Source organism: Struthio camelus, chromosome 7, assembly GCF_040807025.1.
Source record: "Struthio camelus isolate bStrCam1 chromosome 7, bStrCam1.hap1, whole genome shotgun sequence".
Taxonomy (NCBI): Eukaryota; Metazoa; Chordata; class Aves; order Struthioniformes; family Struthionidae; genus Struthio; species Struthio camelus.
This window is the reverse complement of record NC_090948.1, coordinates 23,747,116-23,772,664: the sequence shown is the minus strand read 5'-3', so window position 1 is coordinate 23,772,664 and position 25,549 is coordinate 23,747,116. Positions and strand designations below refer to the sequence as shown.

General features: G+C 53.6%; 1 protein-coding gene across 3 annotated transcripts; it reads right to left on the bottom strand.

The window, feature by feature from the left end:
* Window positions 1–1,421: 1,421 nt before the first annotated feature.
* On the bottom strand, window positions 1,422–25,227 carry PITX3 (paired like homeodomain 3). Of its 3 annotated transcripts, XM_068950298.1 has the most exons (5): window positions 24,942–25,217; window positions 16,771–16,944; window positions 10,032–10,172; window positions 4,299–4,504; window positions 1,422–3,016 (listed from the first exon to the last, which is right to left on the bottom strand). In XM_068950298.1, the coding sequence occupies exons 3-5, from the start codon at window positions 10,138–10,140 to the stop codon at window positions 2,453–2,455; spliced, it is 879 nt and encodes a 292-aa protein (XP_068806399.1). In that variant the 5' UTR covers window positions 10,141–10,172; window positions 16,771–16,944; window positions 24,942–25,217; the 3' UTR covers window positions 1,422–2,452. The 3 variants fall into 3 exon arrangements, with proteins under 3 accessions (XP_068806399.1, XP_068806398.1, XP_068806397.1); XM_068950297.1 differs by lacking the exon at window positions 16,771–16,944 and having other exon boundaries at window positions 24,942–25,227; XM_068950296.1 differs by lacking the exons at window positions 16,771–16,944; window positions 24,942–25,217 and adding an exon at window positions 12,219–14,585.
* Window positions 25,228–25,549: the final 322 nt, after the last annotated feature.

The window sequence follows — 25,549 nt, the reverse complement described above, 5'->3', positions numbered from 1 at the left end:
GGGAGAGGGAGAGGGAGAGGGAGAGGGAGAGGAGAGCTCCCTTGTGGCACCACCTGGCCATGGTTATGAGAGGGGGGGGGAAGGTGGACTCAGGTGTGAAGCAGGATCTGCAAGGGAGGAAATTAGAGAGGGGCCTGGGGAGCTCTGGGCCCTTTCTGCTTCCCTCAGGGAGACGAGCTGTAGCAAAAAAGAGAGTTGAGGCAATAGCATCAAGGTGTGTGTTTGGTGGGAAGACTGCTGGATGGAGGCTCCAGCACAGGAGACTAACCAAAGCTAGCTCAGCAGCACTGAAACCTGGGGGTAAGGTAAGATCTGGATCTTGTTGCTGTTGTGCTATATATGTTTTATTAGAAATTTATGCTTGATCTTTGAACATGCTTTGCAGAGCAGGGCTGTGCTTCCCTCAGTAGCTGTTGCAGCATGGGGTAACTCGGCTTCCTTGTTTTGGATTAGCTCAGAGCAAAGCATGATTTTGCTACAGTGATGTTGGACCGACATCTACAACTGCTTTCTGTGTCTGCTCACCGATACCTTCAGCAACAGCTTTTCCCTGTGGAATAGGCTTTGGCAAAGACTATGTGGTTCATGTGCTTTGCATGTAAGGGACCTCTTTCTGTGTCTTAGCAGGGATCCCTTCTCAGTAAAGGACCTGCTCCCTCTGTGCACCATAACAACACCACAGAAACCTGCTTTACGCCAGCTCTGCCTGTCTCACTTGCCCAAGCAGGATAGTTTGTTTTGGTGATGTGTCTTTCTTTCTTTTCTTTCTTTAAAAGTAAAATTAGAGTAGTGCTTTCCCCTGAAGCAAGGGGAGATGCCCCAAGAAGGGAGAGGAGGCCCCACTGAGTAGGGAAGTCTGCAACCCTGCTGCTTGTGTGGTTTCCTTGGTTTCTCCGAGGGCCCAGCGGCATCAGCTGAAGCAATGGGCCCTGCTGGTGCACATACATCACAGAAGAGCTGGCTCTGTTTTCACAGCTTTCCCAAAAGAGGCAATGCACATGCAGGCTGGCAAAGCTGGTTGCTGCAGCCTCTCTCTCCACTACAGGTGGTCCTCTGGGGCCAGGGTGTCCGGAGGGGCTGACCTGCCCTAGGCTGCAGGGCTGAAAGGCAGTGGCCGCGTCCAGCCCACGGGAGCAAGCCTGAGCCAGGAGAGGCTCGACCTGTCCGCTCAGAGGTGCGGGGAGGGGGCTTGTTTTCCCTGCACTGTCACCCTGCGCCTCTGCCCTCCTGAAGAGCCGGTTGTTTTGATTTGTAGGTGCATCACCAAGATGCTTCCTTCAAATGTCAGGCCCCTGTCCCGACTCAAACTGCCTCGCTGGTGCTCCTGAAGGACGCTCACTTTCCCGCTGGGTGCTGGTGTGTGATTTCTGAACCTTTAGACACAGGCTCATGCTCTCAATAACCAGACAGGCAGAAGCCTTCACGGGATTGTGCCAACTTTCATTTTATTTTCTTTTTTGAAATGGGATTTGGGGAAGGGGAAGGGGAGGATTGTGCAAGTGGGAGCTGATCGTCGCAAAAGGCAGTGCTTTGGATGTACACAGGCAAAGGAATTCCTATCTGACTGGAAATGACTGAAGCAGTAAAGCATGACAGGCAGATCACCGCCTTGGTGGACATGCTTGTTTTATGGGGTTTTTGGTTTTAAGGTCTACTTCATAGGTTATTCCATGTACAAAACAAAAAAGCATATTTAATATATATGTCTATATATGTATTTGTATATATATAAAATATATACACACACATATTCTATATCCTTACAACTCCCAGTCCCTAAAGGCTTCAAGTCTTAATGGCCATGCGTATATATGCGTTATAAAGAGATGTGCCAATCAACTGAGGCAGCACGGTCCTTACTGGCTGCAGGATTGGCTGTGTGACAAATAAATGAGCAAGTTGTCTTTACCTAAAATCCAACAACTTCACACGTGTGAGGAGAAGGGGTCAACCAAGCATTGAGTAGCAGCACAATATTACCCTGTCCCTGGCTGTTCCCTATAACTGCAATGTCTGGCTGCTTACTTTTCCCAGGCCCCCTTGTCCCCAGGGAAGGGAGTGGGGAGCTCTCACACCTGGAGGGCTGGAGGGTCAGACTGAAATATGCTCAGGTTTGCTGCCGTGGGTCAGGCACCTCGCACGTCAGGGGCTCCTATTTCCCCACAAGGATTCCAGTAGACTGTTTTGGTTTCTTTACCAAGAGGGAGGAGGTTTGGTGGGCAAGAGGGGAAGGGGTTTGGAAGGGGAAAGACAGTCAAAATTCACCATACGATAGTTAGACAAATCTTCATAGAGGTCCATCTGCCTGCTTGCCTCTTTTTCTCTCGTTTTCACTCTTCCTCTCTTTCACTCTCTTTCACTCTCATTCTCTGCAGGATGTATGCTGTTGTAGGGCTGAAGATCTCCTTTTGTCAGGCTAAGGTCAAGTCCCCGGTTGGTGGAGGGCAGCCCTTCATACAGGTCTGTCCACGGCATACTGGCAAGGGCTCAGATTGGAAGCTGCTGTCTGCACCGCTGGGTAGGTGAAGTTAGCATGCTGCTTTGCCTTCAGCCTCAGGCTGGCCAGGCTGGAGTTGCATGTGTCCCTGTACATGTAGGGGCTGGCCGTCGAGGCGTAAGGACAGGCACTGGATGAAACGGCGGAGTTGAGGCTTGGGCTGTTCAGGTTGTTGATGTTTCCCAGGTTGTTGAGGCTGGAGCCCGGTACTCCGGTCACTGCCGAAGGGACCATGGAAGAAGGCATGGTCATGGAGGCGATGGAGCTGGGTGGGGAGAACATTGGCTGGGAGGAGAGAGGACTGACATTCATGGAGTTGAAGAAAGGGAAGCTCTTGGCTGAGAGGGGGCTGGTGGCAAGCCCCTTGGTGGCCCAGTTGTTGTAGGAATAGCTAGAATACATGTCGTCATAAGGCTGCATCAGTCCATTGAACTGTGCTCCAAAGCTGTTCTTGCACAGTTCAGCCTGCTGGTTTCTCTCCCGTTTCCTCCACTTAGCTCTGCGATTTTTAAACCAGACCTGCAAGAGAAAGAGAAGGGAGAGGAGAGGGAATCATTCTGGGTTATCACCTGGAGCAGCCTTTGCCTCAGTCTCCTGGCCCAGCAAGGCAGGGAGCAGTGAAGAGCCTGAAGCTGTTCCCAGGGAGCTGGTCAATAGGGAGAGTGAGCATCAGGAATGGCTGGCAGTGCTACGTCTGGGCTGCAGAGTCATCTTCTGGGGAGAATCATCACCTAGATCTAAACCCAAGCACTGCTACTCACAATACGCAGACTAAGCCTACAATATTTGAGGCCACCTATTGGGTGATGCTCATGACTTACTGTAGGCACTCAGTCCTACCCTACAGTATGGACGTTGATGCCAGACAGCGGTGCTGGCCCTACAGAAGTGGCACATTCAGCAGCCTCCTACCAGAGCTCTTTCTAGTCTCCGCTGTAGCTCTGACTTGTGGGTGCTGTAGCTACAGTAGGTTCATCTGGCGTAAACTGATGCAGGAGACCAAGGAGTGGTTGAGGTCTGACCAAGGACCTGGCCTGTGTTTGTTTCCTCCCTCCCTTCTGTGGGAGGGTGCCTTTCTGACAGAGGGGTGAGATGATCACTGGGGATATGATGTTTTAAATGATGCAGCCAAAGCCCCAAGAGCTTTTATGTCTGAAGTCTGTTTCTCGGTTGCTACCAAAGGGCAGGAAATCTGTATCTGTGTCCTGGCACAGGCCAGAGCTAATGGAGATAGCCTTTGAGACCTCCAAGCCCCCAAGACCTGCCTTCTGACCTATCTTACTTAACAAACAAATGCCCTTTACATGGGGAAAAGGGAAGAAATACTTGCTGCATTTCCAGGTGACCACTGCACAGGAGGTTGGGGTTGTGTGTCTTGCAAGCAAGGCATTTGGGGGATGTGGTTTGAGAGCTGCCAAGCTGCAGGAAATCAACCCTCTCACTTTGATTTCATCTCGGCTTGTTGGGGGGAGGGACATTAGAAGTCTGTCTTCTAGCAGGAAAACCTGTTAGTGTTAAAGGGACTTGAATAATACAACTTCCTGGAGCGTGGAAGCTGCTGGAAGGCTATTCATGGTGCCGCTAGCTCCTATTTCTAGTAGCAGAGAGAAGCTCTCTGCCCAGCTGGAGCTCTGCCACATGAGGCCTGTGACTGCACTGTGGTTCAGACTACCCCAAAGAGCACCCACGCTAACAAGGCTAAGGCTGGGGGATGTGGGCACAGCAGGTTTGTATCGCAGCCAATTTCAACAAGCTCAGGCTGTGTTAAAGGACGGGACAGGTGAGAGAGCTGCAGTCCTACCCGAACTCGTGCCTCCGTCAGGTTGGTCCAGACTGCGATCTCCTCCCTGGTACTCATGTCTGGGTAGCGATTTCTCTGGAAAGTGGCTTCCAGCTCCTGGAGCTGCTGGCTGGTAAAGTGAGTCCTCTGCCTCCGCTGCTTCTTCTTGAGCGAGCTGTCCTCGGCGTTGGAGTCGTCTGTCTGGTTTTGCTGGGACTTCTCTGTGTCTGTGCGAGAAACACAAAGACAGGAGAAATCCCTTGGATTAGCACTGGGGCTTGGATGCGTTCAGCGGGACCCATCCTCAGGGTAACCAGCATGTGCTTTGCAAGGCCTCCTCCCACTGCGGTCACCGGCAGCGTGGCTGGACCGGGGGGAAGGCTCCTGTTCCCTTCCCTCGCTAGCTTTGTGAGCGAGCATCCACCTCGCATCAAAATACACTTCCCCTTGACATAGTGCTGTTTGGCCTGGTTTAACTTGTGTAACGGATATGAAAGTCCAAGTGGATGAACTCTGATTTTCATTTACTGCAGTTAAGTTGCTCCCTGCTCCTGAGTTCAGCTGATGTCAACCCAGTGTAAACCATTGGGATTTTTTGTTTGTTTTGGGCATTGTTGTGTCTTCCTGCACCATTTGTTTGATATCAGTTCTAAACTGGACTCTGTTAGCTGGGTGGAGATTTTCTTCTAGAAAAGCCTCCAGGTCAGGTTGAAAGGGAGAGGGGGAGAAAGGACAGAGAAAGTAGTCAGTGTGGGTCATGGATGTGAAGTGGGAGTTCACATCACTTAGCCCATCCTTGAAAAACGTCCCAAGGCTTTGAGTGATTGTGGCAGAACTTACCTAGCTGTATACCTGGCTATTTCCAACTGTGCTTATGTCTGTCTAAGGCTCCTCTTAGAAAAGCTGAAAGGAAAGTGTCATCTGTGACACAACAAAAAGTTCAAATAGTCTTTTTTTCTTTTCTTTTTTTAACTGATTGTGATCAAAGGATTTGAATCAGCAGAGAAGTGAAAGGGGAAGGCAAACTGCCAATGATAACAAGTTGCTCTCAAAATCCAAACTGGAGAAGCACCAATTTTTATCCTCGCTACCCACTCCCTCATTCCTTTTTACTTAGGTGCCCTTTTTTTATTTTTTAAAAAGTAGGGCAAGGAGGATGTTTTGGCCTCTCTTAGACCTTACCATGATATATTCCAGCATCTCTCTTTCTACCCCCGCCCTCCTCCTCATTCAGAGATTCCTCTCAGAGGAAACATTTTTGTTTTGTTACTCCTTCAGTGAACACTTTGAAATTTTCTCCACTGTGTGCATGGCTGTCTAACTGAAAAGTTAAAAGTCGCCTCATCAGCATGCCCTGCTGGTCATTGAGCCCAAGCCTGTACACATCTGCTTGTGCCGAGCTCCAGGCTGCCACTGCTGCGATGCTGCTGCTGCAGAGGTCAGCAAAGCCAAGTGCTTCTCTGTGCTGCAGCCCCTCCTGGGTCGCCGTTACCCTCTGAGCTGGGGCAGAACGCAAATATGACTTTTTTTTCCCTCATCAAGAGAGAGCATCACAATGTAGTTGCTCAGGCAATGAATGGAGGACAGAGCACAGGAACAATAACAAGAGCTTGTGTTTAAAAGATCTGCTGGGAACCAAGATGAAAATTAGCACAGAAGAAAACTATTCCAGTGAAAAGAAAACATTTCTGATGTTCAACTCCTCCTCCTCCTCCTCCTCCCGCTGATGTAGCAGCATGGTAAGATAGATTCAACTGAAAATCATTTTTTCAATGAAGGGGGAAGATGTTCTTCTCCAGTGGGAAATATTCAACTAAGCTCAGTAGACGTTATTGCAAACAGTTGCCAAAGTGGTGCATTTGGGAGGCGTAACTTCAAAGATAACAAGAATTGCTCTGCCAAGATTCGGATGCGAGTGTGTTTTGTGTGTGTGTGGCGGTGGGGGGTGTTTGTTTTTGGTAAATTGGAAGCTAGTTTAAAAGACTTCAAAGTCCAGAAAAATCCTAACACAGAAACTACCTTACAGAGCCCCTTAGAAAGCAGGGAGGCAAGAAAACAGGAACGTGGAATGTGGCTGGGTGAGAAAAGAGGTTCTTCAAGACAAACAGATGTGCTTTGGAAATAGCAAGTCCTATAAAAGCCAACCAGAAGAGAGAGGGCATAAGAGAGTCTGAAAAGCACCTTAGCCCAGCAAGGAAGAGGAGCTGCTGCAGGGCTGGGCTGTGTTGCACCCAACAGCAGACACTTTCCTCGTGCAGCCAGGCCCTCAGAGAGGCACCTGTCCCAAGAACCTGGTGCTGTTACCAGCCACTACGTGACTCCTGTGGCAGCATGTTAATTCGGAAACCTCCCCATGCCACTCCTGGGAAAACCCTCCTTTCCTCTGCACCTGCCTTCCTCCAAGGGGAGTGTGCCAGAGTCATGGAGAACACTGGCAGGGGAGACACCTGCTCTTCCCGGAGGTAAACCTGGACCTGGGTCTGGAGAGATTGCTTCTGCCTGTGTAGTGCATACACTCAGAAACAAATGTGGAGTTTCCATATGCTCCCCACCAGCCACCTCCACTTCCAGCCACCTCCACTTCTGTGGCACATTTAATGCTCTCCATCAGCAGACAGCAGGAAAACTAACGCGAAGAGAGCGAGCTGGCTATTCAAAACCACTCTGAGACCACTGGAGAGGTTTCTACCATGTGTTGGCTCACAGCAGCTGGTAGTGCTGCGCAGGAAGGTGCTATCTCCCATTTCCAATGCCAGGACTGAGCTAGTCTTTCCATTGGTGTTGTACTAGCATGAGAATTTGGGTGCACTTAAAAGAAGCCACAGGACCCAAGGTGTAGACAAGCTGAGGCTGGCTGCAGTCTCGTGGTGCTCTCATTGCTACCATGAGCATCTTCATATGAGGATCCCAACTCCAGCAGAACTCTTGGAAGCATGGTCTTAATGTGGATTTTTTTTGTTTGTAGTGGTCATTGCTACAGAGATAGATCTGACTTCTTATAGCTCGATGCTCTAAGCCAGTGTTGGAAGAGGGAAATTCCTACATTATCCATCTCTAACACAGATTAAAGGCGAGTGATGCTGCCCCATTTGAGCTAGTTATTCAAACTAATTCAGTACAGATGGACGAACAAACTGAATGTTGTCCCTTCATCTGCTAAGTCTCGGTTAATTATCCCTGATTTATACATGGGAGACAAACGTGGATTTCCAAAAGGGCTGCTGCCAGAACTGAAGTGCTGTGCCCTATTTGGGAGGTTCTGCTCAGAACTGCCCTTCTTCATGCAGGAAGAAATTATACCAAACAGGGAATGAGAACGGAGCAAAGGTACTACAGCTTGGTAGGAGAAGTAACCAAGTATCTAGCTTTAGTATTCATCTTCTCCATACCTTCTGGGGTAGTGGGAATGAAGTTGCAGAGCTTTGACATTACAGCAGGGTGCAAAATTGTGGTGGCACAGGCGAACAAGGGACCTCACGGGGAATGAAGGATGCTGTAGGCTGCCCTGAATTCACTCTGAGTAGCAGAATAGGAGGTGAGGGAGGGCAGTTCCTTACTTCCTCCCCTCCTGCCCTCTTCTCTCTCGCACTCCTCCTGAACTGCACTGCCTGATGAAGCTAACAGAAGGGGGTGTTACAAACTGCTCAATGCAATCAGAGGTCACTAAGGATCTCTGCGAGCTGAGCCTGGACAAGAAATGTTTATGCTCCATTTCTAAGGGTGTCTCTTTCTGCAGATGAAGGAAGGGGAGCCAAGAAAAAGTAGGGCTGCTTTTTCTGAGAGAGGCAAGAAGTTCCAGAAATGCAGCCCTGCCCTGTACAGGCAGCCCTCGGTGGTGCACTCTCTGCTGTTGCTGATACTGGTGGCATGCGCCCCACTTGTGTGGATGCCGCCTGCCTCTCTGGATGTGCATACGCCAGCTGACAGCCTTTGCATGCAGGTAACACTGGCAAAGAGCCACCTCCCAGGACAATTTTAATTCTAGACTATTTAAGACAGCAGGGAGTGATATAGCCAGGCAGCAAGCGTTTATTGTCAACCTAAAATAGGTTGTGGAATATATCTCGTGCACGTTCGCCCCCTCAATGAAACTACTGCAGTCATAGCTGGAATTAGCTGCTCAGGCCGCATGGAAAAAAAAGTCAGCACCTAAATTGGCAGTTCTGTGCAATGACATGGTGGGCTTGATAGGGAAAGCCACTTGAATTGAGACGAATGTTGTGCATCCAAAACAGCTGACTAGGAGCCACTAACCTTGGGGATTTGCCCAACTAAGGTACACGTGCAGCGGGGAATTCAGCTGGTGAATTCTCTGACCATAGCTATCCCGGGGTAACTCCCTTTAGGGTACTTATTCCAGGGAATTTTAATCTGCATCATTATGCTCATTAGCTTTTACATGCGGGTGAGCCTGGAGGCTTTACACGGGGAGAAGCAGGTTGTCCCCACCGTTTGCCTCTGCTTGCGTTGGCAGTAGCGGGCGGCTTGAGGGGGAGAGCTCACGTCATCCTGTTGCGTCCAGCGTAAGGGCACTCACTCTGCAGAGGAAGAGTCATCAACAGATGCAAATACTAGAGGAACTCATATCATTTGGTAGCTAATTTCTGAGCAGATGTGAATGGTGATGTTTCTTCTTCACAGCCTGATAAGGAGATTTGAGGGTTTGTTTTGGCCATTCCTGGAAGGCTAGGCACCTCCTTGGCACAGGAGCAACCTGCTGCTCACTGCGAAGCCTTGCAGTGAGGCACAAGCAACCAGACTTCTTCAATTAAAGCTGGGGTAAAATGCTATTTCTCCTCCAACCTTCTTACTGACTGATCCTGGAAAGTTAGCTGGAGGCAAACTCAACCAAAGCAGTTTAAAGAGTTTAAAAGGAGAAGGGGGAGGGGCAAGGTTTATACCTAGATGTAGCCTTCCCTGCCTTGACTGGGATTTTCCACGTTGCAGGGAGAGCTCTCCTCCTCTGGGAGCCCCGGTTTAGGTGAATAAAATAAAATCTTGGTTGGGCAGTGACCTGGGCTTACCTGGCTCCTAGCTGTGCCACTTGCTGAGGGGTGTCGCTGTGCCATCGGTGAGCTGGGGCAGGCGGCCCAGCCCCGGCAGCCAGTGCAGGGCCACGGGGGTTGGATTCCCGCAGCTGCGCTGGGACACCTGCCTTATTGCTTGTTATGTTCCTGTGCCTCTACCAGAGAGGAGCAAGGAGCCAAGACCTGGGGACAGGTCTTGGCTCCAGATGTGTTTTGTTACTGGAACAAGCCATGCCTGCCATGGTGTTCAGAGGTGTCACGTTGGCTTGCATACAGCTGCAGCTCAGCATGCCACTGGGGAGCTTTGCGGCCAGCTCCCACGAGCTGCCAGCCACTTGGGTCCACCTGCAAGGACCCTCGTGTGTCAGAGGCTGTGCTGCTTGAGGAGGTGTGGAAGGGCAGCCTCCCCTTTGTAGGGGAAAAAGCTTGAATTTGGATTGAAAAATCCAAACTTGGAGCAAGGAACTGTTACTTACAATATTTTCTATAGAGCCCTGAAGGACCTGGGCCCCACTGTAAGCCAAAGGCTTTCTCTGCGTTGGTACCTTGGGCCTTAAGCCTCTCTGAACGGGTGTCCTGACCCTACAAACCTCCTTGCAAGCTACCCCCTCCGCAAGATGGCAACTGCATCCAAATCGAACACCTGGGCAGTACATGTGGCTTGCATGGAGCCAGCCCCAGCCTCCCCAGTGGGGGAAGAAGAGGGTCTCTGTGACCTACTACTCACCACTGTGGTCCTGCCCTTTGCAGCTGTGCTCGTGTTGGGGGGTCCCGGAGTCGGAGAGAGACAAGGCCGGGCTGCGAGCCTCCGAGTCCGCCAGCAGGTTGAAATCCATGAGGCAGGAAGGAGTGACGGAGGAGGTGGAATCTGAAAAAGCAGCCACAGGGTGATTAAGGAGACGAATCTCTGTTGGTGACCTCTTCTCACCCCTTCTGGGAGGGACTTGCCAACCCTTGAGGAAAGGTCTAGGAAAAGCAAAGGCTCCCTGTGTGATCCTTGGACTCCTCTGAGTTTCCTGGCTGGAAAATGGGCATGCCAGGCTTTCTGCTTAGCCTCCCTATAAATCAAATATCATCTAGTGGCACTTCTATTTGCAGCCTTCAGAGAAAGAGCCTCCAATTTATAGGTGACATTCAGACTGAAATAGCAACGCTGGGAGCATACTGTGTAACAGAGAGCTGAGGAAGTAGTTCTGGGCCAGCCAAGTGCTGTTAGCACCTTCCCCAGACATCCCGCTCTCCCCATCTTCCCTGCCCTACCTTCTCTCTCCTTTCTCCTTCACTTCTCAACAAGCTGGTCAAGTATGACTAATGTTTAACACGCAAAGGCAATCCGAAGACTGGAAACGCAGACACGCATGCACACACCTGAAAGAAAACCATTCCCGTGCGTGGCAGCAATAGGGAGGCATGCCTGCATGTACAAACAGTGCCACGAGCGGAGACCTAGATCCGTGCAAGTGAACACCATTCCCTTTGGCCAGGAGGACCATCAGAGCCTGAATTAACACAGGAATCGCATTATGCACCCTTGGGTGTCTGGGGACAAGTAAGCTTGGCCAAAGCAGCAGCTCCTCGCTGAAAGCATCCAAGTTGGGAGAGCTGGTGGTGCTGCTCCCTGGATCTGCAGGCACCCTTGGGAGTCCTCTATCACCTTTTTCCATATCTCTCTATCTCTGGATAAATTATTCTTGCCATGTTTTCACTCGGGGGCACCTGAACCCTCTGTCTGTGACTATATTCTTGAGAAGAGCTTAGCTGAGAGCTGCTCCATTCAGAGCAATGTTGGAAGCTCAGAGAGAGGTAGGTATGAGGCATGAGGTGTTATGAGCCTCCCCCCCACATCCCCTCGGAGAGGTGAGCTGGCCCTGTATTTCCCCTGAAGTCCGTGTCAGCTTGTGATCCAACTGCATGCAGTACGATGTATTGTCGTGTATGCACACACAGGTTTGATAGTTTCTGAAAGTTGGCAGCTTTGGGGAGGATCAGTTGGGCACAGCAGTTTCTCAGTCTCCTGTCACCCAAGCTAACATCTCTCTTTTCCCAGCTAGGGAGCCTGTTGCTCTAAAACGTAGTAGCAATGGACGCAATGTCTTGCAGGGATCTGGGGCCTCCAGGCCTAGGGCTGCTTGGATGAGGCATTTGGGATTTGCAAATTACAAGTTGAGGTCACCTGTGAAGATTGAGTTCTCATTTTAAAAAGGTTGCATGGACCCCTCAAATGCATGTGTGTCAGGGACTGAGCCTTCTGAAGGAAGCATTTTGTCTGGACTGTGCTAGCGTTAAATATGTAAACAAGAGATCAATAACATAGCTGATGCACCTCCTTTGGAGATGGATGACAGTGACTAAGAATGTATTTTCAGAGCTGTCTAAGATCTCCTGTCAACTCAAGGAGAGCTGCTGCTGAGGGCCTGGACAAAACTGACCCCATACCTGCAAAGTGTTTGCAAGGCCATGACGAGAGGGCAGGAACTAATGGCTGTCCTTCCCTGGTTTGTGCAGCAGATCTTGGTTACAACCTCCCCCCTAGTAGTTTTTTCTCACTTTCTAGTACTCCTTCAGTTCTCCCCTTCACCTGACCTCCATCCCCTGTCCTTCCCCAGTACCGACAAATCTGTCCTGACACTGGTCTCAGTCAGATCTCTCTGAAAAGCCGCGTCTAAAGAGCAAACCTGGTGCCGATTTCGCGGACCCTTGCCTCGCTTCAAGCTTTTCATCTCCTCTTGGGGAGAAGTGGCAGGGGCTCCATATTTGCCATGAGGCTGGTTTCCATTTCCACTTCATTGCAAGCCTGACCTTTGATGTCTGCAGACTGCGTAAGCTCCTGGCAGCAGCAGGGCACAGCCCTGTTGCTTTTTGCCATGTGTATGTACACGAAGTGATGTGACAGGGGCTGTGTTTTCTTTAATACCTTTGCATGAAGTAGGGGGAGTCCATCTGCTGCTGATACTGCCATGGCTTTTAGCATTTCTCTTGGAATTATGCAGAAACGCGCAGTGAATTAATTCCATGGATTAAGTCTTGATTAAGATGTGTGTCACTTTGCTGTCTCAGAATTTATTAAGAGGCCTTCTTGAGGTGGCGGCAGATGGAATTTCTGCCCAATGTTTGTAGATGATAATTTCCCCTCTTCTACAGCCATTTGCATATGATTGCATCTGTCAAGCACAATTTCCTCTCTTCTAGGGCTTGACTCTGTACTGGACCAGATTTAAGGAGGAATTCAGACTCCTGCCTTGCTATAACTGAAGGAGAGCGTCCTCCTGTGCAGGGTCCTGTTTGCTTTGAGGCTTTTTTTGCATGTCTTGCATCATCTTCACCTGTACAGACTAGGGTAGAGACATGGAAACCAGAAGGGGAGTATTTTACAACTGGTTTTATAGGAGAAAATGACAACTTAAGGTACACAACTCAGGGGAATCTGGTCCTGATATTTAAAATTCATGCCCCATCCTGAACAGCACAAGTGCAGTGGTTACCATGTCAGTAGGCATAACATACTGTGCTTAGCCTGCCTCAGAGATGCAGTGGGGACCTAGTTAAACCTAAACTGGTTTTAAAGTGTGGCCCATATTCAAGTTGAAACTAGGACTTATGACTCAGAAGAAATTTGCTTTTTGAACTAAATTTAAAACTTGAAGGATTTTAGAGAGGATATTATAGAAGTACATATGTTGTTATATACCTTTTACATGTGCCACTATATAGTGGCACTAAGCAAGGCCTTTTCAGCTTACCATGAGTACATCATAGATGAGCAAAACAGAAGGGGGAGGAGGATCCGCTTAGCACCATTATGAAGGTCTGCAGGAAATTTCTGCAATGAGATTTGTCCCAGTGTATTTGCCCAAAGACACCCCCATGCCACTGACACAAAAGGCTGTAGATATTATTCTAGATTATGCAGTCCTTTTGGATTTAATTACAGGAGCTTTCTTCCACATTGGATAGAGCTCACTGTAGGCAGAGATGTTAAGAAAGTCAACACTTAATCTTCACAGCATTTCTACCAAGTTGTTTGTCTGTTCTTGGTGAGTTATTGAAATTGGCACCTCTGAAATGTCTCTAGATAACATCAAATTTACTATCTCCTTCTGAGTCTTCATCCTGACCTTCTTTTAACGTAAAGGAAGGGTTTCTTTAGGGACAGTTTCTGTGCTAGTAACATGGAGCCAGGCTTGCTCAGAGCTTTCAGTTTTTGGTAAAATTAATTCTGGTTCCTAACTTGCTCTGGCATGTTTAACTCCTTCCATCTACACACTTAACTGCTCCCAAGATAAAGATTCCCAAATCTGTAACAAACAGGCCTCTTCTCCAAGCCGCTACCTGCATGCATCCTCTCCCAGGCTCCTTTCTGGCAGTGCCAGTGACTGTCTCTGTGGGGACCCACCAGCGTAACAGGGAGCAGCAGTGTGGAAGTTGTCCAGTTTTTCCCATATGGGTGCTGTGACGGGCAGCTGGGAAGAGAGGTGCTCTGGCTCTAGGTTTTTTCTCTTTTCAAATTCAACCCCTTTGTATTTTGCCTCAGTGCCAGACTGTCCAAGCCAGGGTGACCGGGGGCAGGAGGAGAAGGGCAACTCTTCTGCATGAGTTCTAGTTTCCAGGACAAGGGATTATTGGGGGGGGGGGGGGGGGGGGGGGAAGGCACGAGTCCCCATGACTTCTCTCCTGATTCTCGGTAACACTCTGCTCCATCACCCAGGAGCAAAAATTCCTTTCCTTGTTTTTTTTGGAGGGGCGAGAGGGAAACATAAAAGCTGAATGCAAGCCAAGTAAGGCTAATTATAGTGGTGGCTTTTGTAATGTAGATATTGTCCACTGAGAGCTGCCTTGAGATTGACAAGTGCGTGTTGCTGAATTCCCAGTGCTGCCGTCAGGGAGCGGGCTGCCGAGCGCACCTACAGCTCCGCTTCAGCAGGTTTATCTGCAGGCAAAAGGCTGCCTACTTAGTTGCTCAATGTTATCTGGCTTCCCACGGGCATACAGGGGTGCTTCAGCAGGGACCTGAGGTCTGGGATCCCTTGGCAGCGATGACCGGGGGATGTGAGCAAAGCTGGTCTCATGGGCTCCCTCCAGGAGACCCATGCAGGATGCGGAGCTGGGAGCCTCCCCTGCTGCTGCTGCTGCTGCCTCTGGCCAGCGTGGTGGTCCCTGCAGCGTGGTGGTCCTTGCAGGCTTCATTTTGGGAAAGCTGGTCTCTGCCAGCGGTCTAGGCTTATCCTTCAAGCTGAAAGGTGTTACACAATTGGTTTTGGAAGGTTTTTCTCCCTCCCCCCCCCCCCCCGGGTGAAGGTATGATGTTACATTAGACTTCTTAGGGTCAGATCTGTCTCTTCCTACTCCATCAATCCAAAAAATCAAACTGCTGGGAGTAACTAGTTTCCTGATGGAGTTTAACCAATTGTTTTTCTTCTGTCTCAGAAGCCTCCGCACTTTCTCATGCTCACCTCTCTCCTGTGGGCTGGCTTGCTTTTAGCAGAGATAAACATTTGGGAGTTTATTTAACTGTACGTTTTCAGGAAGATGATCTGTCTACTTGTACTTTGGCCTCCGAGAGAGGCTGAGCTAAGGTGGAGCAGCCCCCACCTTCCCCCCTGCCCCGCGCTGAAGGGGGACTGGGCTGAGATGGCGCCAGTCTCCTCCTGGGCAAGCATTTAGTGCTCCCGGTCCACGTGTGCATTCGCCCATGGGGACAGTGCGTTGGAGCGCCAGTAGGCTGGGATTTTGAGTGCTGCGGGGTGCGTGGCACATGAATCACGTACCACGAGAGCCAGGCTTTCCTCACTGGCTGGAACGTGTGCTGTCTGCTAGGGGCGCTTTCCCCGCAGCTAGAAAGCAAAAAAGGGTGTGGGACGCAAGACCAGAGTTAATCTTCATTTCCTCAAGACTACAGAAATAAGTCTAGGGGGAGACCAGGGTCATCTACTGCAAAACCTCTCAGTGTAACTTTAAGTCTCTAATCTTAATGGAATTGCAACAGGAACCAAGAGAGACCATTAATCACTGGAAGATAAACAGCAGCAGCAAACCAGTTACCCGGAGCACAGATCCATTACGGGACATGCGAGTAATCAGCCTGCCTCCAAAACTTCAGGCCGTGCACTGCCCTGGGCTGGCTGAGCAGCACTTTCAGGCGCACACTCATAACTGGATCATCAGCCTCCAGCAAGGGCTGAGTCACAGTTTATAATAAACTTTATTTCTCGATTTAGTCCTCGCAGTTTGGCACTAACCCCTGAGCTCTGGCACCGGGTGATTTTGTGGCGCTGGGTGCTGCTTTGAAGCCTGGGATTTTTTTTCTGCTGTCAGTAGGAATTGCCCAAGTTCCCTGAGGGTGCTCGGTGTTTTATCACTGTCAGAGCAAGTTGTTTCAGACCATGCTGTGGCTGGGCTGGCCGAGCACCTCCCCGCACGCAGAGCAGGTCTGTGAGCGCCGCAGGCAGCGCTCGCTGCCACGTTAACCGCGGCGGCCCAGGCCCTCGCTGCAGAGCCTCCCGCTCGGGGAGCTGCAGGCATGGGCTGGCCTTCTGGCGAGGGTTTCCCATCGCTGTTTCCATTCGTCCGTGTTCCACGGAGAACTTCATCGATATCGCGACTGGGCAATCAGGAGATAAGGTGCCGGCACCGTCTCGGCTTACGTAGCTAAAAATCACTTGGCTGCTCTGGGACTCCGTTCCTCATCTTGGAAATGATGTTAATGAGCTTGTGTGAGCCAGTAGAGGCAACGAAGCAAAATTTCTTTAAGGGCTTCCAGATCCGCCGATAAGAGGTGCTAGGGTAACGCGCAGCCTCGCTGGACACGGCCCAATGCGTGCTCGGGGGGCTGGAGGCGGCTGACAAGGCGGGAGCAAGCACCCCGCTTCCCGTGCTTCGACACAAGCCTGCGGTCGTGGAGGGGGCGATGGCCGAAATGTCAGCTCCGGGCCGCAGAGGGTTAATAAATCGTTAGTATTACGGAGGACTGTCGCAGTGGAAACGTCCCGAGGGTTGCCAGCTCCGTCCCCACGTCCGCAGCAGAAGAGCCGGCGGTGGAACGTGTCCTGCTCGCTCATTCCGTGTCCCGCACCATGCCGGGGCAGAGCCGTGGTGTAAGCGTGACCGCACGTCACGGACCGGCCTGCCCAGCGTTTCCACCGAGGCGGGTGCGCCCGCAGCCCCCAGAGCCGACGGTCGCAGCTCCGCTGAGCTAGATGGCAGGGGCTGAGGGAGGCCAGGCGTCTGCAGAGGCAGGGCACGGCGCTCTTACTTGGCTTGTTCCAAAGCAAGCTATTTGTGTTACGCTGCGTAGCTTTGGACCCCGGCGCTGCTGTTAGCCTACCTGGATGTTTTTTGAAGCAGCGCCCAAAATTTTGGAAGTGAAGAGCTAATCATAACATAGAGGGAAAGTCTTGCCAGACTTTCTGCCAAGTTGTTTTTTGCTAAACTAAATGCTCATACTTGTTATGTTCTTGTAAAACTCGCACCGTAGATCGTGCTGCGTCCAACTGCGTTTCCTGTATCCCTTGCGTACTCCGCCTCAGCTGGGGTTTCGGCACCTTGACTGCATCAGCCAGGAGCGTGATTTTTCTTTCTGACAGACTATGCAGCTATATTAATAAAGCTGTGCTTTGTTATGGCTTATTTTGTTTGTTAGGCATCTGGAACAAAATAAAGCAGCAAAGGCTTAGTTTTTGCCAGAAAAAAAACTTACAATTGCACAAAGTTACCGGTGTGGTTAAGTAGTATCGCGCAGAAGTGCTGGGAGCACAAACAAGAGTTTGTGATTATGGTGCAGAAAAGTCCTTTGGAGGAATTAACTGCTTTGCTTTTGATAAGGCAGAAAAGAGACTGATTTCAGATAGAAATTTTGCCTGGGAGAATCCCCTGACTGAAACAAAGGACGGGCTAATGCGAGAGCGGGCTCTGCCCGACCCCTGCCTACCGACTCCGCTCATCCTGCCTGCCCCTGCCCGGCCGGCAGCCCGGACAGACCACTCTCAAAGTGACTTGTGTGAGCACCGCGGGATCTGCCTGCACCGGTGCGGGAGAAATAACAGCAAAGCCACGCTGCACCCGGACTGCCACCCGCCTTCGGTGGGCAGTCAAAGGCACGGGCGCTCGCGCACGCCCTGAGCAGCACGGCGGACGGGAGCAACACGACACGGTTACAAAGCAGGTCGCTGGCAGGACCGAAAGGTGAGCGCAGCCTGCGAGCAGCCCGGCCTCTCGGACGGCCGGACCCCCGCACCCGGCCCACCAGCGCTGTCCGCTTGTGCACGGGGCGGCCAGGCCTGGCATCAGTGGATCGGAGAGCTTTGCTGTATTTACTGGGCTGATTGTATGACTTTGTCCAATTATTCCAGCAGCGTAAGGAAACCGTTCCCGTTTCGGGGGGGGGGGGGGGGGGGATTGCACTGCCGGCGGTATTTCTGTGTCTCTCCTCTGTATCGCTGCAGCTGTAAAGCTGGCCCATTTCAGGGCGGCTGAGACTGTGAGCTCAAGCGCTGGAGCTACACAACTCCAGCTGCCGGCTGCGAGCTTTGTATGCAGATGGAGGGCAGCAGATGACTCAGATGTTACTGGCGATGTAAATGATTGTCACAATTAGTAAACAAGCCCAAGAAAGCCCCTAATCAAGCGGGTGATGCGTAGGGGTGAAGGTCAGGCGGGCTGCGCCATGCAGGCGGCGCGTCCCCCCCTCCGCGGCTCTCCGGCCTTGGGGCACTGACCACCGCCAAGCCGCCCGCGTCTGCCACCCGTCAGCGGTTCTGTTGCACAGCCTTTCTGGAGAGTTTGACTTGATCGTAAACATTTGGTCTGTGACAAAACTTGGCAAAAGCAACAGCTAGATGGGATCTTTTTTTTTTGGGGGGGGGGGGGGGGGAGTGGTGCTGGGTCGTTGTTTTAAAACAGCCCTGTGGAGCTGAGCGGGTTGCGGGGCTGCAAAGGGCAAGGGAGAAACTGCTAGGGGTGCCGTGGCGGCCTGATGAGCCGCGCTGGCCGAGCGGCTTGGCTGCTCAAGGCTACCGGAGCCCAGAAGCGGCCGGCTCGCTCCCAGGGACGTGTTGTCTCAAAGTGCAAACCGGCAGCGCCGGAGGGAGCTGATGTCTCTTGCGCCTGGCTGTAAGGTTTCCTGATGGATTTTTTTTTTTTCCCCCCTAAGCAATTTATATTTAAATTTTTTTAAAGCTCTCTGGCAGGAAAACCCTTGCAGGACACAGACCGCCGTGAATAAAACAAGCAGATGAGCTCAGCCGGCAGTATCCAGGGGAAGAGGGGAGCAAACACGTGCCAGCGGGCAGCCCCTCCGTTTGCAGGGCAGGGGGGAGGAGGGCGTCCCCGGGACCGAAGCTGCAGCTCGCTTCCCCCGCTCCTCCTTTATGGCCCTTGCGACATGCCCTGAAGGTCAGTCTGTTTACCCAGACGCTGTGTGAAGGGGGCCGAGGGAGGCGATTAGCCCTCCCCACGACAAACACCATTGGGTCCGATCCTGCGCTTCCTCGCTGACCGCCCTCCCGCTGCGTTTTGCCGGCAGCCCGTGCTCAGAGGGCTGGCAGGACTGGGCCCACGGACGGACCGGTTTTCGCGCCGTTTGCCCAAAGCGAACGGGTAAATTGTGCCTCTCGCAAGGCGAGGAGGGGGACGCCTGGCGCGCGCCGCCGCCTGCAGCCTCCCGCCCAGGTGGCCCTCTCGAGGCCCCGGCGAACGGCGCTGGCTCTGTACATTTGGGGGGGCAGAAGCAGCAGAACAGAGGTTTTGTCTTTCAGGATACTGAAACGCCCTGTGCTGCTTAAGGACTGCATACACACGCTGTTTCCTTTTTTTTTTTAATCCTTCATTTTTCCATCCGTTATGTGCTGCATCCCGTACTGAGCCCTGGGAGGTAGGCGTTTTGGGTGGGTAAGAAAGAAAACTGCAGATCCCTAATTACTCATTCAGTCCGTCCCTCAGGCGATCCCATCAAAGCGGCTCAGCGAGAAAAGGGCCGGGAAGAGGGAAGTGAGCTGTCTCAAAATCCTGCCGCCTCGGTGGCACCACCTCAGCTACGCCCGCCGGTGAGCCCGTCTCCTTTGGCGGCTGAGAAATACCTCAGCCTCGTCCAAACCCAACTCTGCCTAAGAGCCTGCAGTCGCGTAGGCTGCGCGACTTCACGGCGCTGCGAACAGACCCCCGAACCCTCCCTCCGCCGGTGCACAGCCCCACTACGCCCCGGTGCTAACGGCACAGCCGAGCTCGGGCCCTGGAAGGGGTGGGTTTTTAAACACCGCCATTAAAACCCACTGACAGAAATTAAGCTGCAAAACTCTTTTAAAGCGAACACAAAAGCACGTAACGTTCTTCATTTTGCCCGCACAGTTTCTCCCTAGTTAGGTACGGGTTCTGCGCCCAGGCTGGCTATTACGGCCCTATGCACGTAGCTTACATTCAGTATTTACAGCTTGAACCATCCTGCTACACCCAGGCCTCTAGAAAGTCTTATATTTTCTGAGGAAAGCTTCCATGAATTTATTTAAAGAAAAAAAAAAAACTTGCCATAAATGCACATACAAAAAAATGTCTTGTAGAATTGGAAGTTTGAATATTGTGGCACCAAAAATAAAACTGATGGAACAAAAAGGGAATTTCATGTGGTTTTCATTGTCAAGCCTAAGCTCAGAAACAAACAGGAAATAAAAATGGCTAAAACAAAAGAAATTTATTGTAAAGTGTGTTAAATCTAAGTGGGGAAGCTGGTTTATTTGGAAGGGGTTCTCTGTTTATTTGTTTTTCTGAAGGATGAGTAAATAAAAACGTCCACACAAACAGATAGGTCCTCTTGATTTATAGTTAAATCCTCATGCGTCTCGCTGGACATTGATTATAAACACTTCTTAAAATTAGACTTGCATAAATAGCGCCAGTAGAAGGGGCAGAAAAGGAGATAAGGGTGGGGCCACTTCTGCTTGAAATGAGACTGGGGGAAGGAAGGAACGAAGAGGAGAAAGGAAGGACAAAGTAACTGTGAACTCTTGGGTGATTCATTTTATTTCATCATTGCACTTCTTAAATTTCTGCAGGCAGCTCCGCAGGCGCCGAGCCCTCCAGCCCATGCCATACCACTGATGCTCTGCAAGTAGCAAATAAGTACATTTATTTAATAAAAGTGGTCTGCAAGATCAGGGCTATGTGAAACAGGGCAGAGCATGTGCTATATCAAAGAGGTATAAGTGTTTCTTAGGCTCTCAGGTTTGGCGACTGTGGAACGTTTTTGATAAGAAAATAAAGGTTTATAAACAGGTGTCTCATTTGCAGTAGCTCTGACACTGATGTTGAAGGGTTAATTTGATACATGCAGGACCCAGTTACGGGGGTCAACTGCAGCTGAGATCAGGAGGAGCTTCAGCACCACCTTTACATTTCTGAACACTTTGAACATTTCAGAAATCAGATGCACAAAATTAATAGCAGCTTCTGCAAATTCAGCTATGGTTTCTCTTTTTTTTTTTTCCCCCACTAGTTAAAAAGGTATAAATGTTTCATTTCTGGTGGAGCAGTGGTTTGGGAGATAGCTGGCAGAGAGCATTGGATTGAGGGTCAAGGGACAGAGACTGTATATCTGGCTCTGCTGCTGGTCTGTTGGAGCAAGCTGGGTAGAGCAGTTAATTCCCCCAGAATTCAGTTCCCCCCCACCAAGACAGAGAAATTTTTCTTCATGCTGGAGCATTCAGAGATCTACCTATGCAACAGCTAGGTATGTCATGAGGAGAGACATAATAAGGCACACTTCTTCCATAATGAGCATTTTGAGCTTGAACTTGTACCCTTCCAGTCAGCAGGAAATTTCCTGCTCAGTGTGTGAAGGATCGGCCCTCTTCACGCAAAGCTGCTGGGTGGTAACACCAAAACAGGAGTGGGAGAGAAGAGGGGGACTTCCCTCCCTGTAGTCACATGCTACCTCTGTACCTCTTTTTTAAAGCCCAATAATAACGGGAACAGTTCTTGGCTTCTGTCCAGCTAGATCTCCGATTTCCTTCTAGAAAACAGCTTCTAATGCTTAATTGTTGCACACACTGAGAAACAGCAGATCCCTCCCTAACCATCTAAGAGGAACCTGCAGCCCTGGGCAGGCTGCAGTATCCGTCTCCCTCCTGGGTCAAAGGCAGACGCAGCTTTCCAGCAGCTCCTTCCCCACAGATGAGACCGCCTGCGTGCTCAGTCCGTCCCTGGACCTTTACGCTGTCAAGCCTCCAGGAACAGCCTGTGGACTCCCTTAAATGCCCCAAGGAAGCCAAGAGCTAATAACCAGCTTCATTCAATTCCCAGTCACATTATTATCCAATCTGCCAGCGGCATTAATATTCAGAGGTGAGGCAGGAGGGAGGGCAGGGGTGCTGGCGAGGGGAGCGGCGCACAAAGGCGAGGAAGGGAAGCGCGGCGCAGCGCGCTGGCCTCAGAAATCCTCTTTCTCCAGCCATCTGAAACACCGGCCCGTTTCAGCCATGTGTTGACAACAGAGTGTTTTTCATACAGCCTCAGCACTAACTTTGATGCTAGGTGGTGGACACAGACCATGAGTTAGGGACAGCCCAGCGCCACACAGAAACCCGCTGTCCCCAGGCCAAAAGTGACAGCGCGGGTCTGGCAGAGCCTGATGCCCTTGGGCCCCAGGAACCCGCAGCAAGAGTGGGAGCTTTGCCCCTTCTGCAACCAGACCCTAAGTAAATAGCAACCTCCCTTTTTAAAATAGCCAGATAATCACTGAGCCTGCTCGGATACACCACAGCCTCCTGTTCCTGACTCCCCCTCCCCAGCCCTGCGGTCTCATCCTGCTGCCTTCCCCAACCAGGACGCGCAGGGTAATAAGCACCAGTCTGCCCTGCGTGAGGCTTCGTTCCCAGCCCGGGTACCTCCCCTGTCCCCAAGAGCCAGGGCACATGTGCCAGGTCACGAGACAGAACTCATGTCCCCAGCTCATCTCATCTTCCTTTTGGAGCGCTCTCCTAGATCAGGTTTCTGTTTTTTTCTTTTTGGCAGTCTCCAAAGCCAGCCTCACCTCTCAATCTCAAGCTTTTGGGTAGCATCTGACAGATATAAAAGATGCTGCTCTTTTTTGCCGATTCCCTGCAGGGTACGTTAACCAATGCTCTTGCAATCTAGACACAATTTTCAGAACTATTAATTGCCTGAATTAAGCCCTTATAGAAATGTAATAGATATTAAGTGAGACTTACAACTATTTCTCTGCTGAAGCACAAAATTCTGGTTTTTAAATCAGTGCTTTGGACAGGAGATAACTCCGTTACAGGGGTATAGGTGGGCTTTCAAGGGAGAGGAGCCTGGGCTGCACGTCTGAGGCTGCTAGTGCAGACCCAGTAACACTGGGAACAGCAGGAAACACACTGCCCTTTCCCAGATGCCACTCCAGGATGTGTTGGGGAAAGATTCCTCCCTGTAAGCAGTACCAGGCATGGCATGACCATTTGCTAACGAAAAATCAAACCCTGCTCCATTTCTGCGCGCGTTTGTGGAGACCAAAGGCAGCTACCACGCTCTGCTGTACCCCCAGGGGCCAGCAAGCAGCTCTTTGTCCCTCACAGCACAACACCATTGGAGCCTGCACGAACACCCATCCCTCTGCCTGGCAGACAGGCCAAGAGGCTGGGGGGGAATCTGGGAGACCCAAATCCCGTTGCCACAGAGATGGTCCTTTCTGTTCCTTCTGGAGGTGGGACAGTAGCACGGGTGGTGCTCCTGAAAGGCACCTTCCCAAGCTGTCCCTTTTAGCATCTCCCTAAATCACAGTGGGGATCAAGCCATCTCATCCCTAGCATTCTCCAGGATTGGGGCCAGGTGTGGACCGTGCGCCTGCCTGGGGGAAGCCTGGTTCCCACCGAGCCACTGCACTTTGCCTTCAGTACCAGTCTCAGCTTAGAAAGCGCGTGCATCCCAGGCGCTGCTCCTGGGAGGCAGCCCCGCAAGAAGCCGAGGGAAAGGGGAGTGGGAGTGAGGGAAAGGTTTATGCTTCCCACACAGGCAGCTTGAAGAATCCCCGGAGCCCGGCCGGGGCGCAAGCCCCCGACCGCCGCAGCCCAGTGTCCTGAAGCAGCTCGTCGCTCTGCACCCACCAGCGGAGCCGAGCGCTACAAGGTCCCAAACCCATCGAGACAGTGGGAAAGGCCCGGCGCCTCCAGCCGGGGCTCCCGCACCGGGCTGCCCAGGCCCCGTCGGGGGGCAGCACGGACCCCCCCCCCCCGGCGCATCTGCGGGCCTGGCGCGGCCGCAGGGGCTGCGGGCTGCCCGCCCGCCCGCCCAGCTGTCCTGCGCGGGGGCGCCGGCCCGCGGCCGACAGGTGCGCCCGGCCCGGCCCGGCCCGGCCCGGCCCGCCGGCCCCGGCCGCCGCCTCCCCGGGCCGCTGCGGCAGCTGCAGCGGGGCCGCGGCTCGGCCCCGCCGGCCGCCCGCCGCCCCCGGCGCCGCGGCCAGTCGCGGGGCGAGGACGGCCCTTTCCCCCGCTCCGAGGAGGACGAAGGGCGGAGGGCGAAGCGAAGGGCACCCGACATGTCGGGCTGCGCCTCCCCCCGGCCCCGCACTCGTTGAGCGGGAAATACGCGGGGAAGCGGCTCGGCCCCGCCGGGGTGCGCGCCCACGGCCGCCGCCGCACCGGGCTCCGTCGGGCGCCCGGCCGCGCTTCCCACGGCCCCGCGGGGCCGAGGGGCGCCGGTCCGCGCCGTGGCCCCGGGCCGGGCGCGCAGGCGGGGAGGCGGCGGGGCCCGCCCAAGCTCCCGCAGGCCCGGGAGCCGCCGGCCCCGCTCCGCCGGGGCGGCTCGGAGCTCGCGGCGGGGCCGGCGCGCCGCCGCCGCCGCCCGCTCCTTGCCCCGCACCCCGGCCGCGTTTTTTGTTCCCGGGCGGGACTCCCAGCGACGACGGGCCCCGGCCCCCGGAGCGCGTCCCGGGGCAGGTCCTCCCCGTCCGCGGGGGCCGGCTCGCCCTCTCCTCGGAGCTGCAGGGAGGTCGGCTCTGCTGTAAACAGGAGCCAGCCCGTTACATAAATATCATTTATCCAACTGTCCAGAAGCCGTCGGGCTGCCTTCCTTTTCCCAGGCGATGTGTCCCCGCCTCTGCTCCCCGCGCCCTTCTCCCCCGGACCCTGCAGACAGCTGAGCCGGCAGCCCGCAGCGCCGTTATTTACAGCGAGCCCCGGCTAATTTAAACAGCCGCGGCCGCGCTCGCCTGAGTGGAAAAATGACTAAGTTTAGCAACTGCGAGCGGCTCCGGGAGCGCCTGCCGGGAGGGGCCCGCGGCCGCCCCGAGGGGGCGGACGGGGCAGCGGCACCGCGGCGGCGGCGGGCAGGGGCCGCCGGGGCCCGCGAGGGCAGCGCGGGGGAGGCGCGGCGCGGCGCCCCGCCGGCGATGGGAGCCGTCCCGGCAGCGCCCCTTCCCGACGGCGCGGCAGGGCCCGATCCCCGCTCTCCCCCTGCCTCCCCGGGGGGCGGCGGAGAGCGGGCCCCGGCGGGAGCGCAGCAGCCCCGCTCGCGGGCCGCCCGCCGGGGATGCTCTTGCCCGGCGCCAGCTCTGGAGGGGCTGGGGCGGCCGGCGCCGCCCGCCCGGGCGGGCACCGACGGGCCGGGGGGAAGCAGGGGACCCCACCCAGGAGGTCGGGCACGGAGGGGCACTTACAGCGGTTCCAGATGCGGCCTCAGCTGGGCGGCCTTAATCCTGCGAGAGGGGCGAAGCTGGCCCCCGCCCCGGCACCCGCGCTGCGCGGCCGCTGTCGGAAAGTAAATCCCCGCGGCTGCCCGGGCTCTCTGCCTGGCTGCCGGGCCGCGGCTCACGGGCGGGGGCGGAGGGCGCCGGCCGACTGCCTCCCATTCACCCTGGCCATTCACTTTATGGCGGGCGGCCGGCGCCCCCCGCCAGCTGCACCGGGCGCCCCGCTCCCGCCCGCCCCATTCCAGCTGCGCGCCCCGCCGCCGCCCGCCCCGTCCAGCGCGGCCCCGCCCGGGCCCCGCCCGCCGCCCGCCGCCCAATCGCGGCACGCCTCATTTGCATCCCGCGGCCCTCCGGCCCGCCGACTCGCCCGCTCGGGGCGCGAGGCCCCGCCCCCGAGGCTGGGGCCCCGCCCCCGCGGCCACCGCCTCGGCCGGGCAGTGCCGTGCTGGACCGGGCCGGGCAATGATGTGCTGGGCGGGCTGGACCGGGCAGGGCAGCGCCAGGCCGTGCCGTGCTGCACCGTGCCTCTACCGTGCCGGTCGTGCCGTGCCACACCATGCCACGCCGTGCCGCAG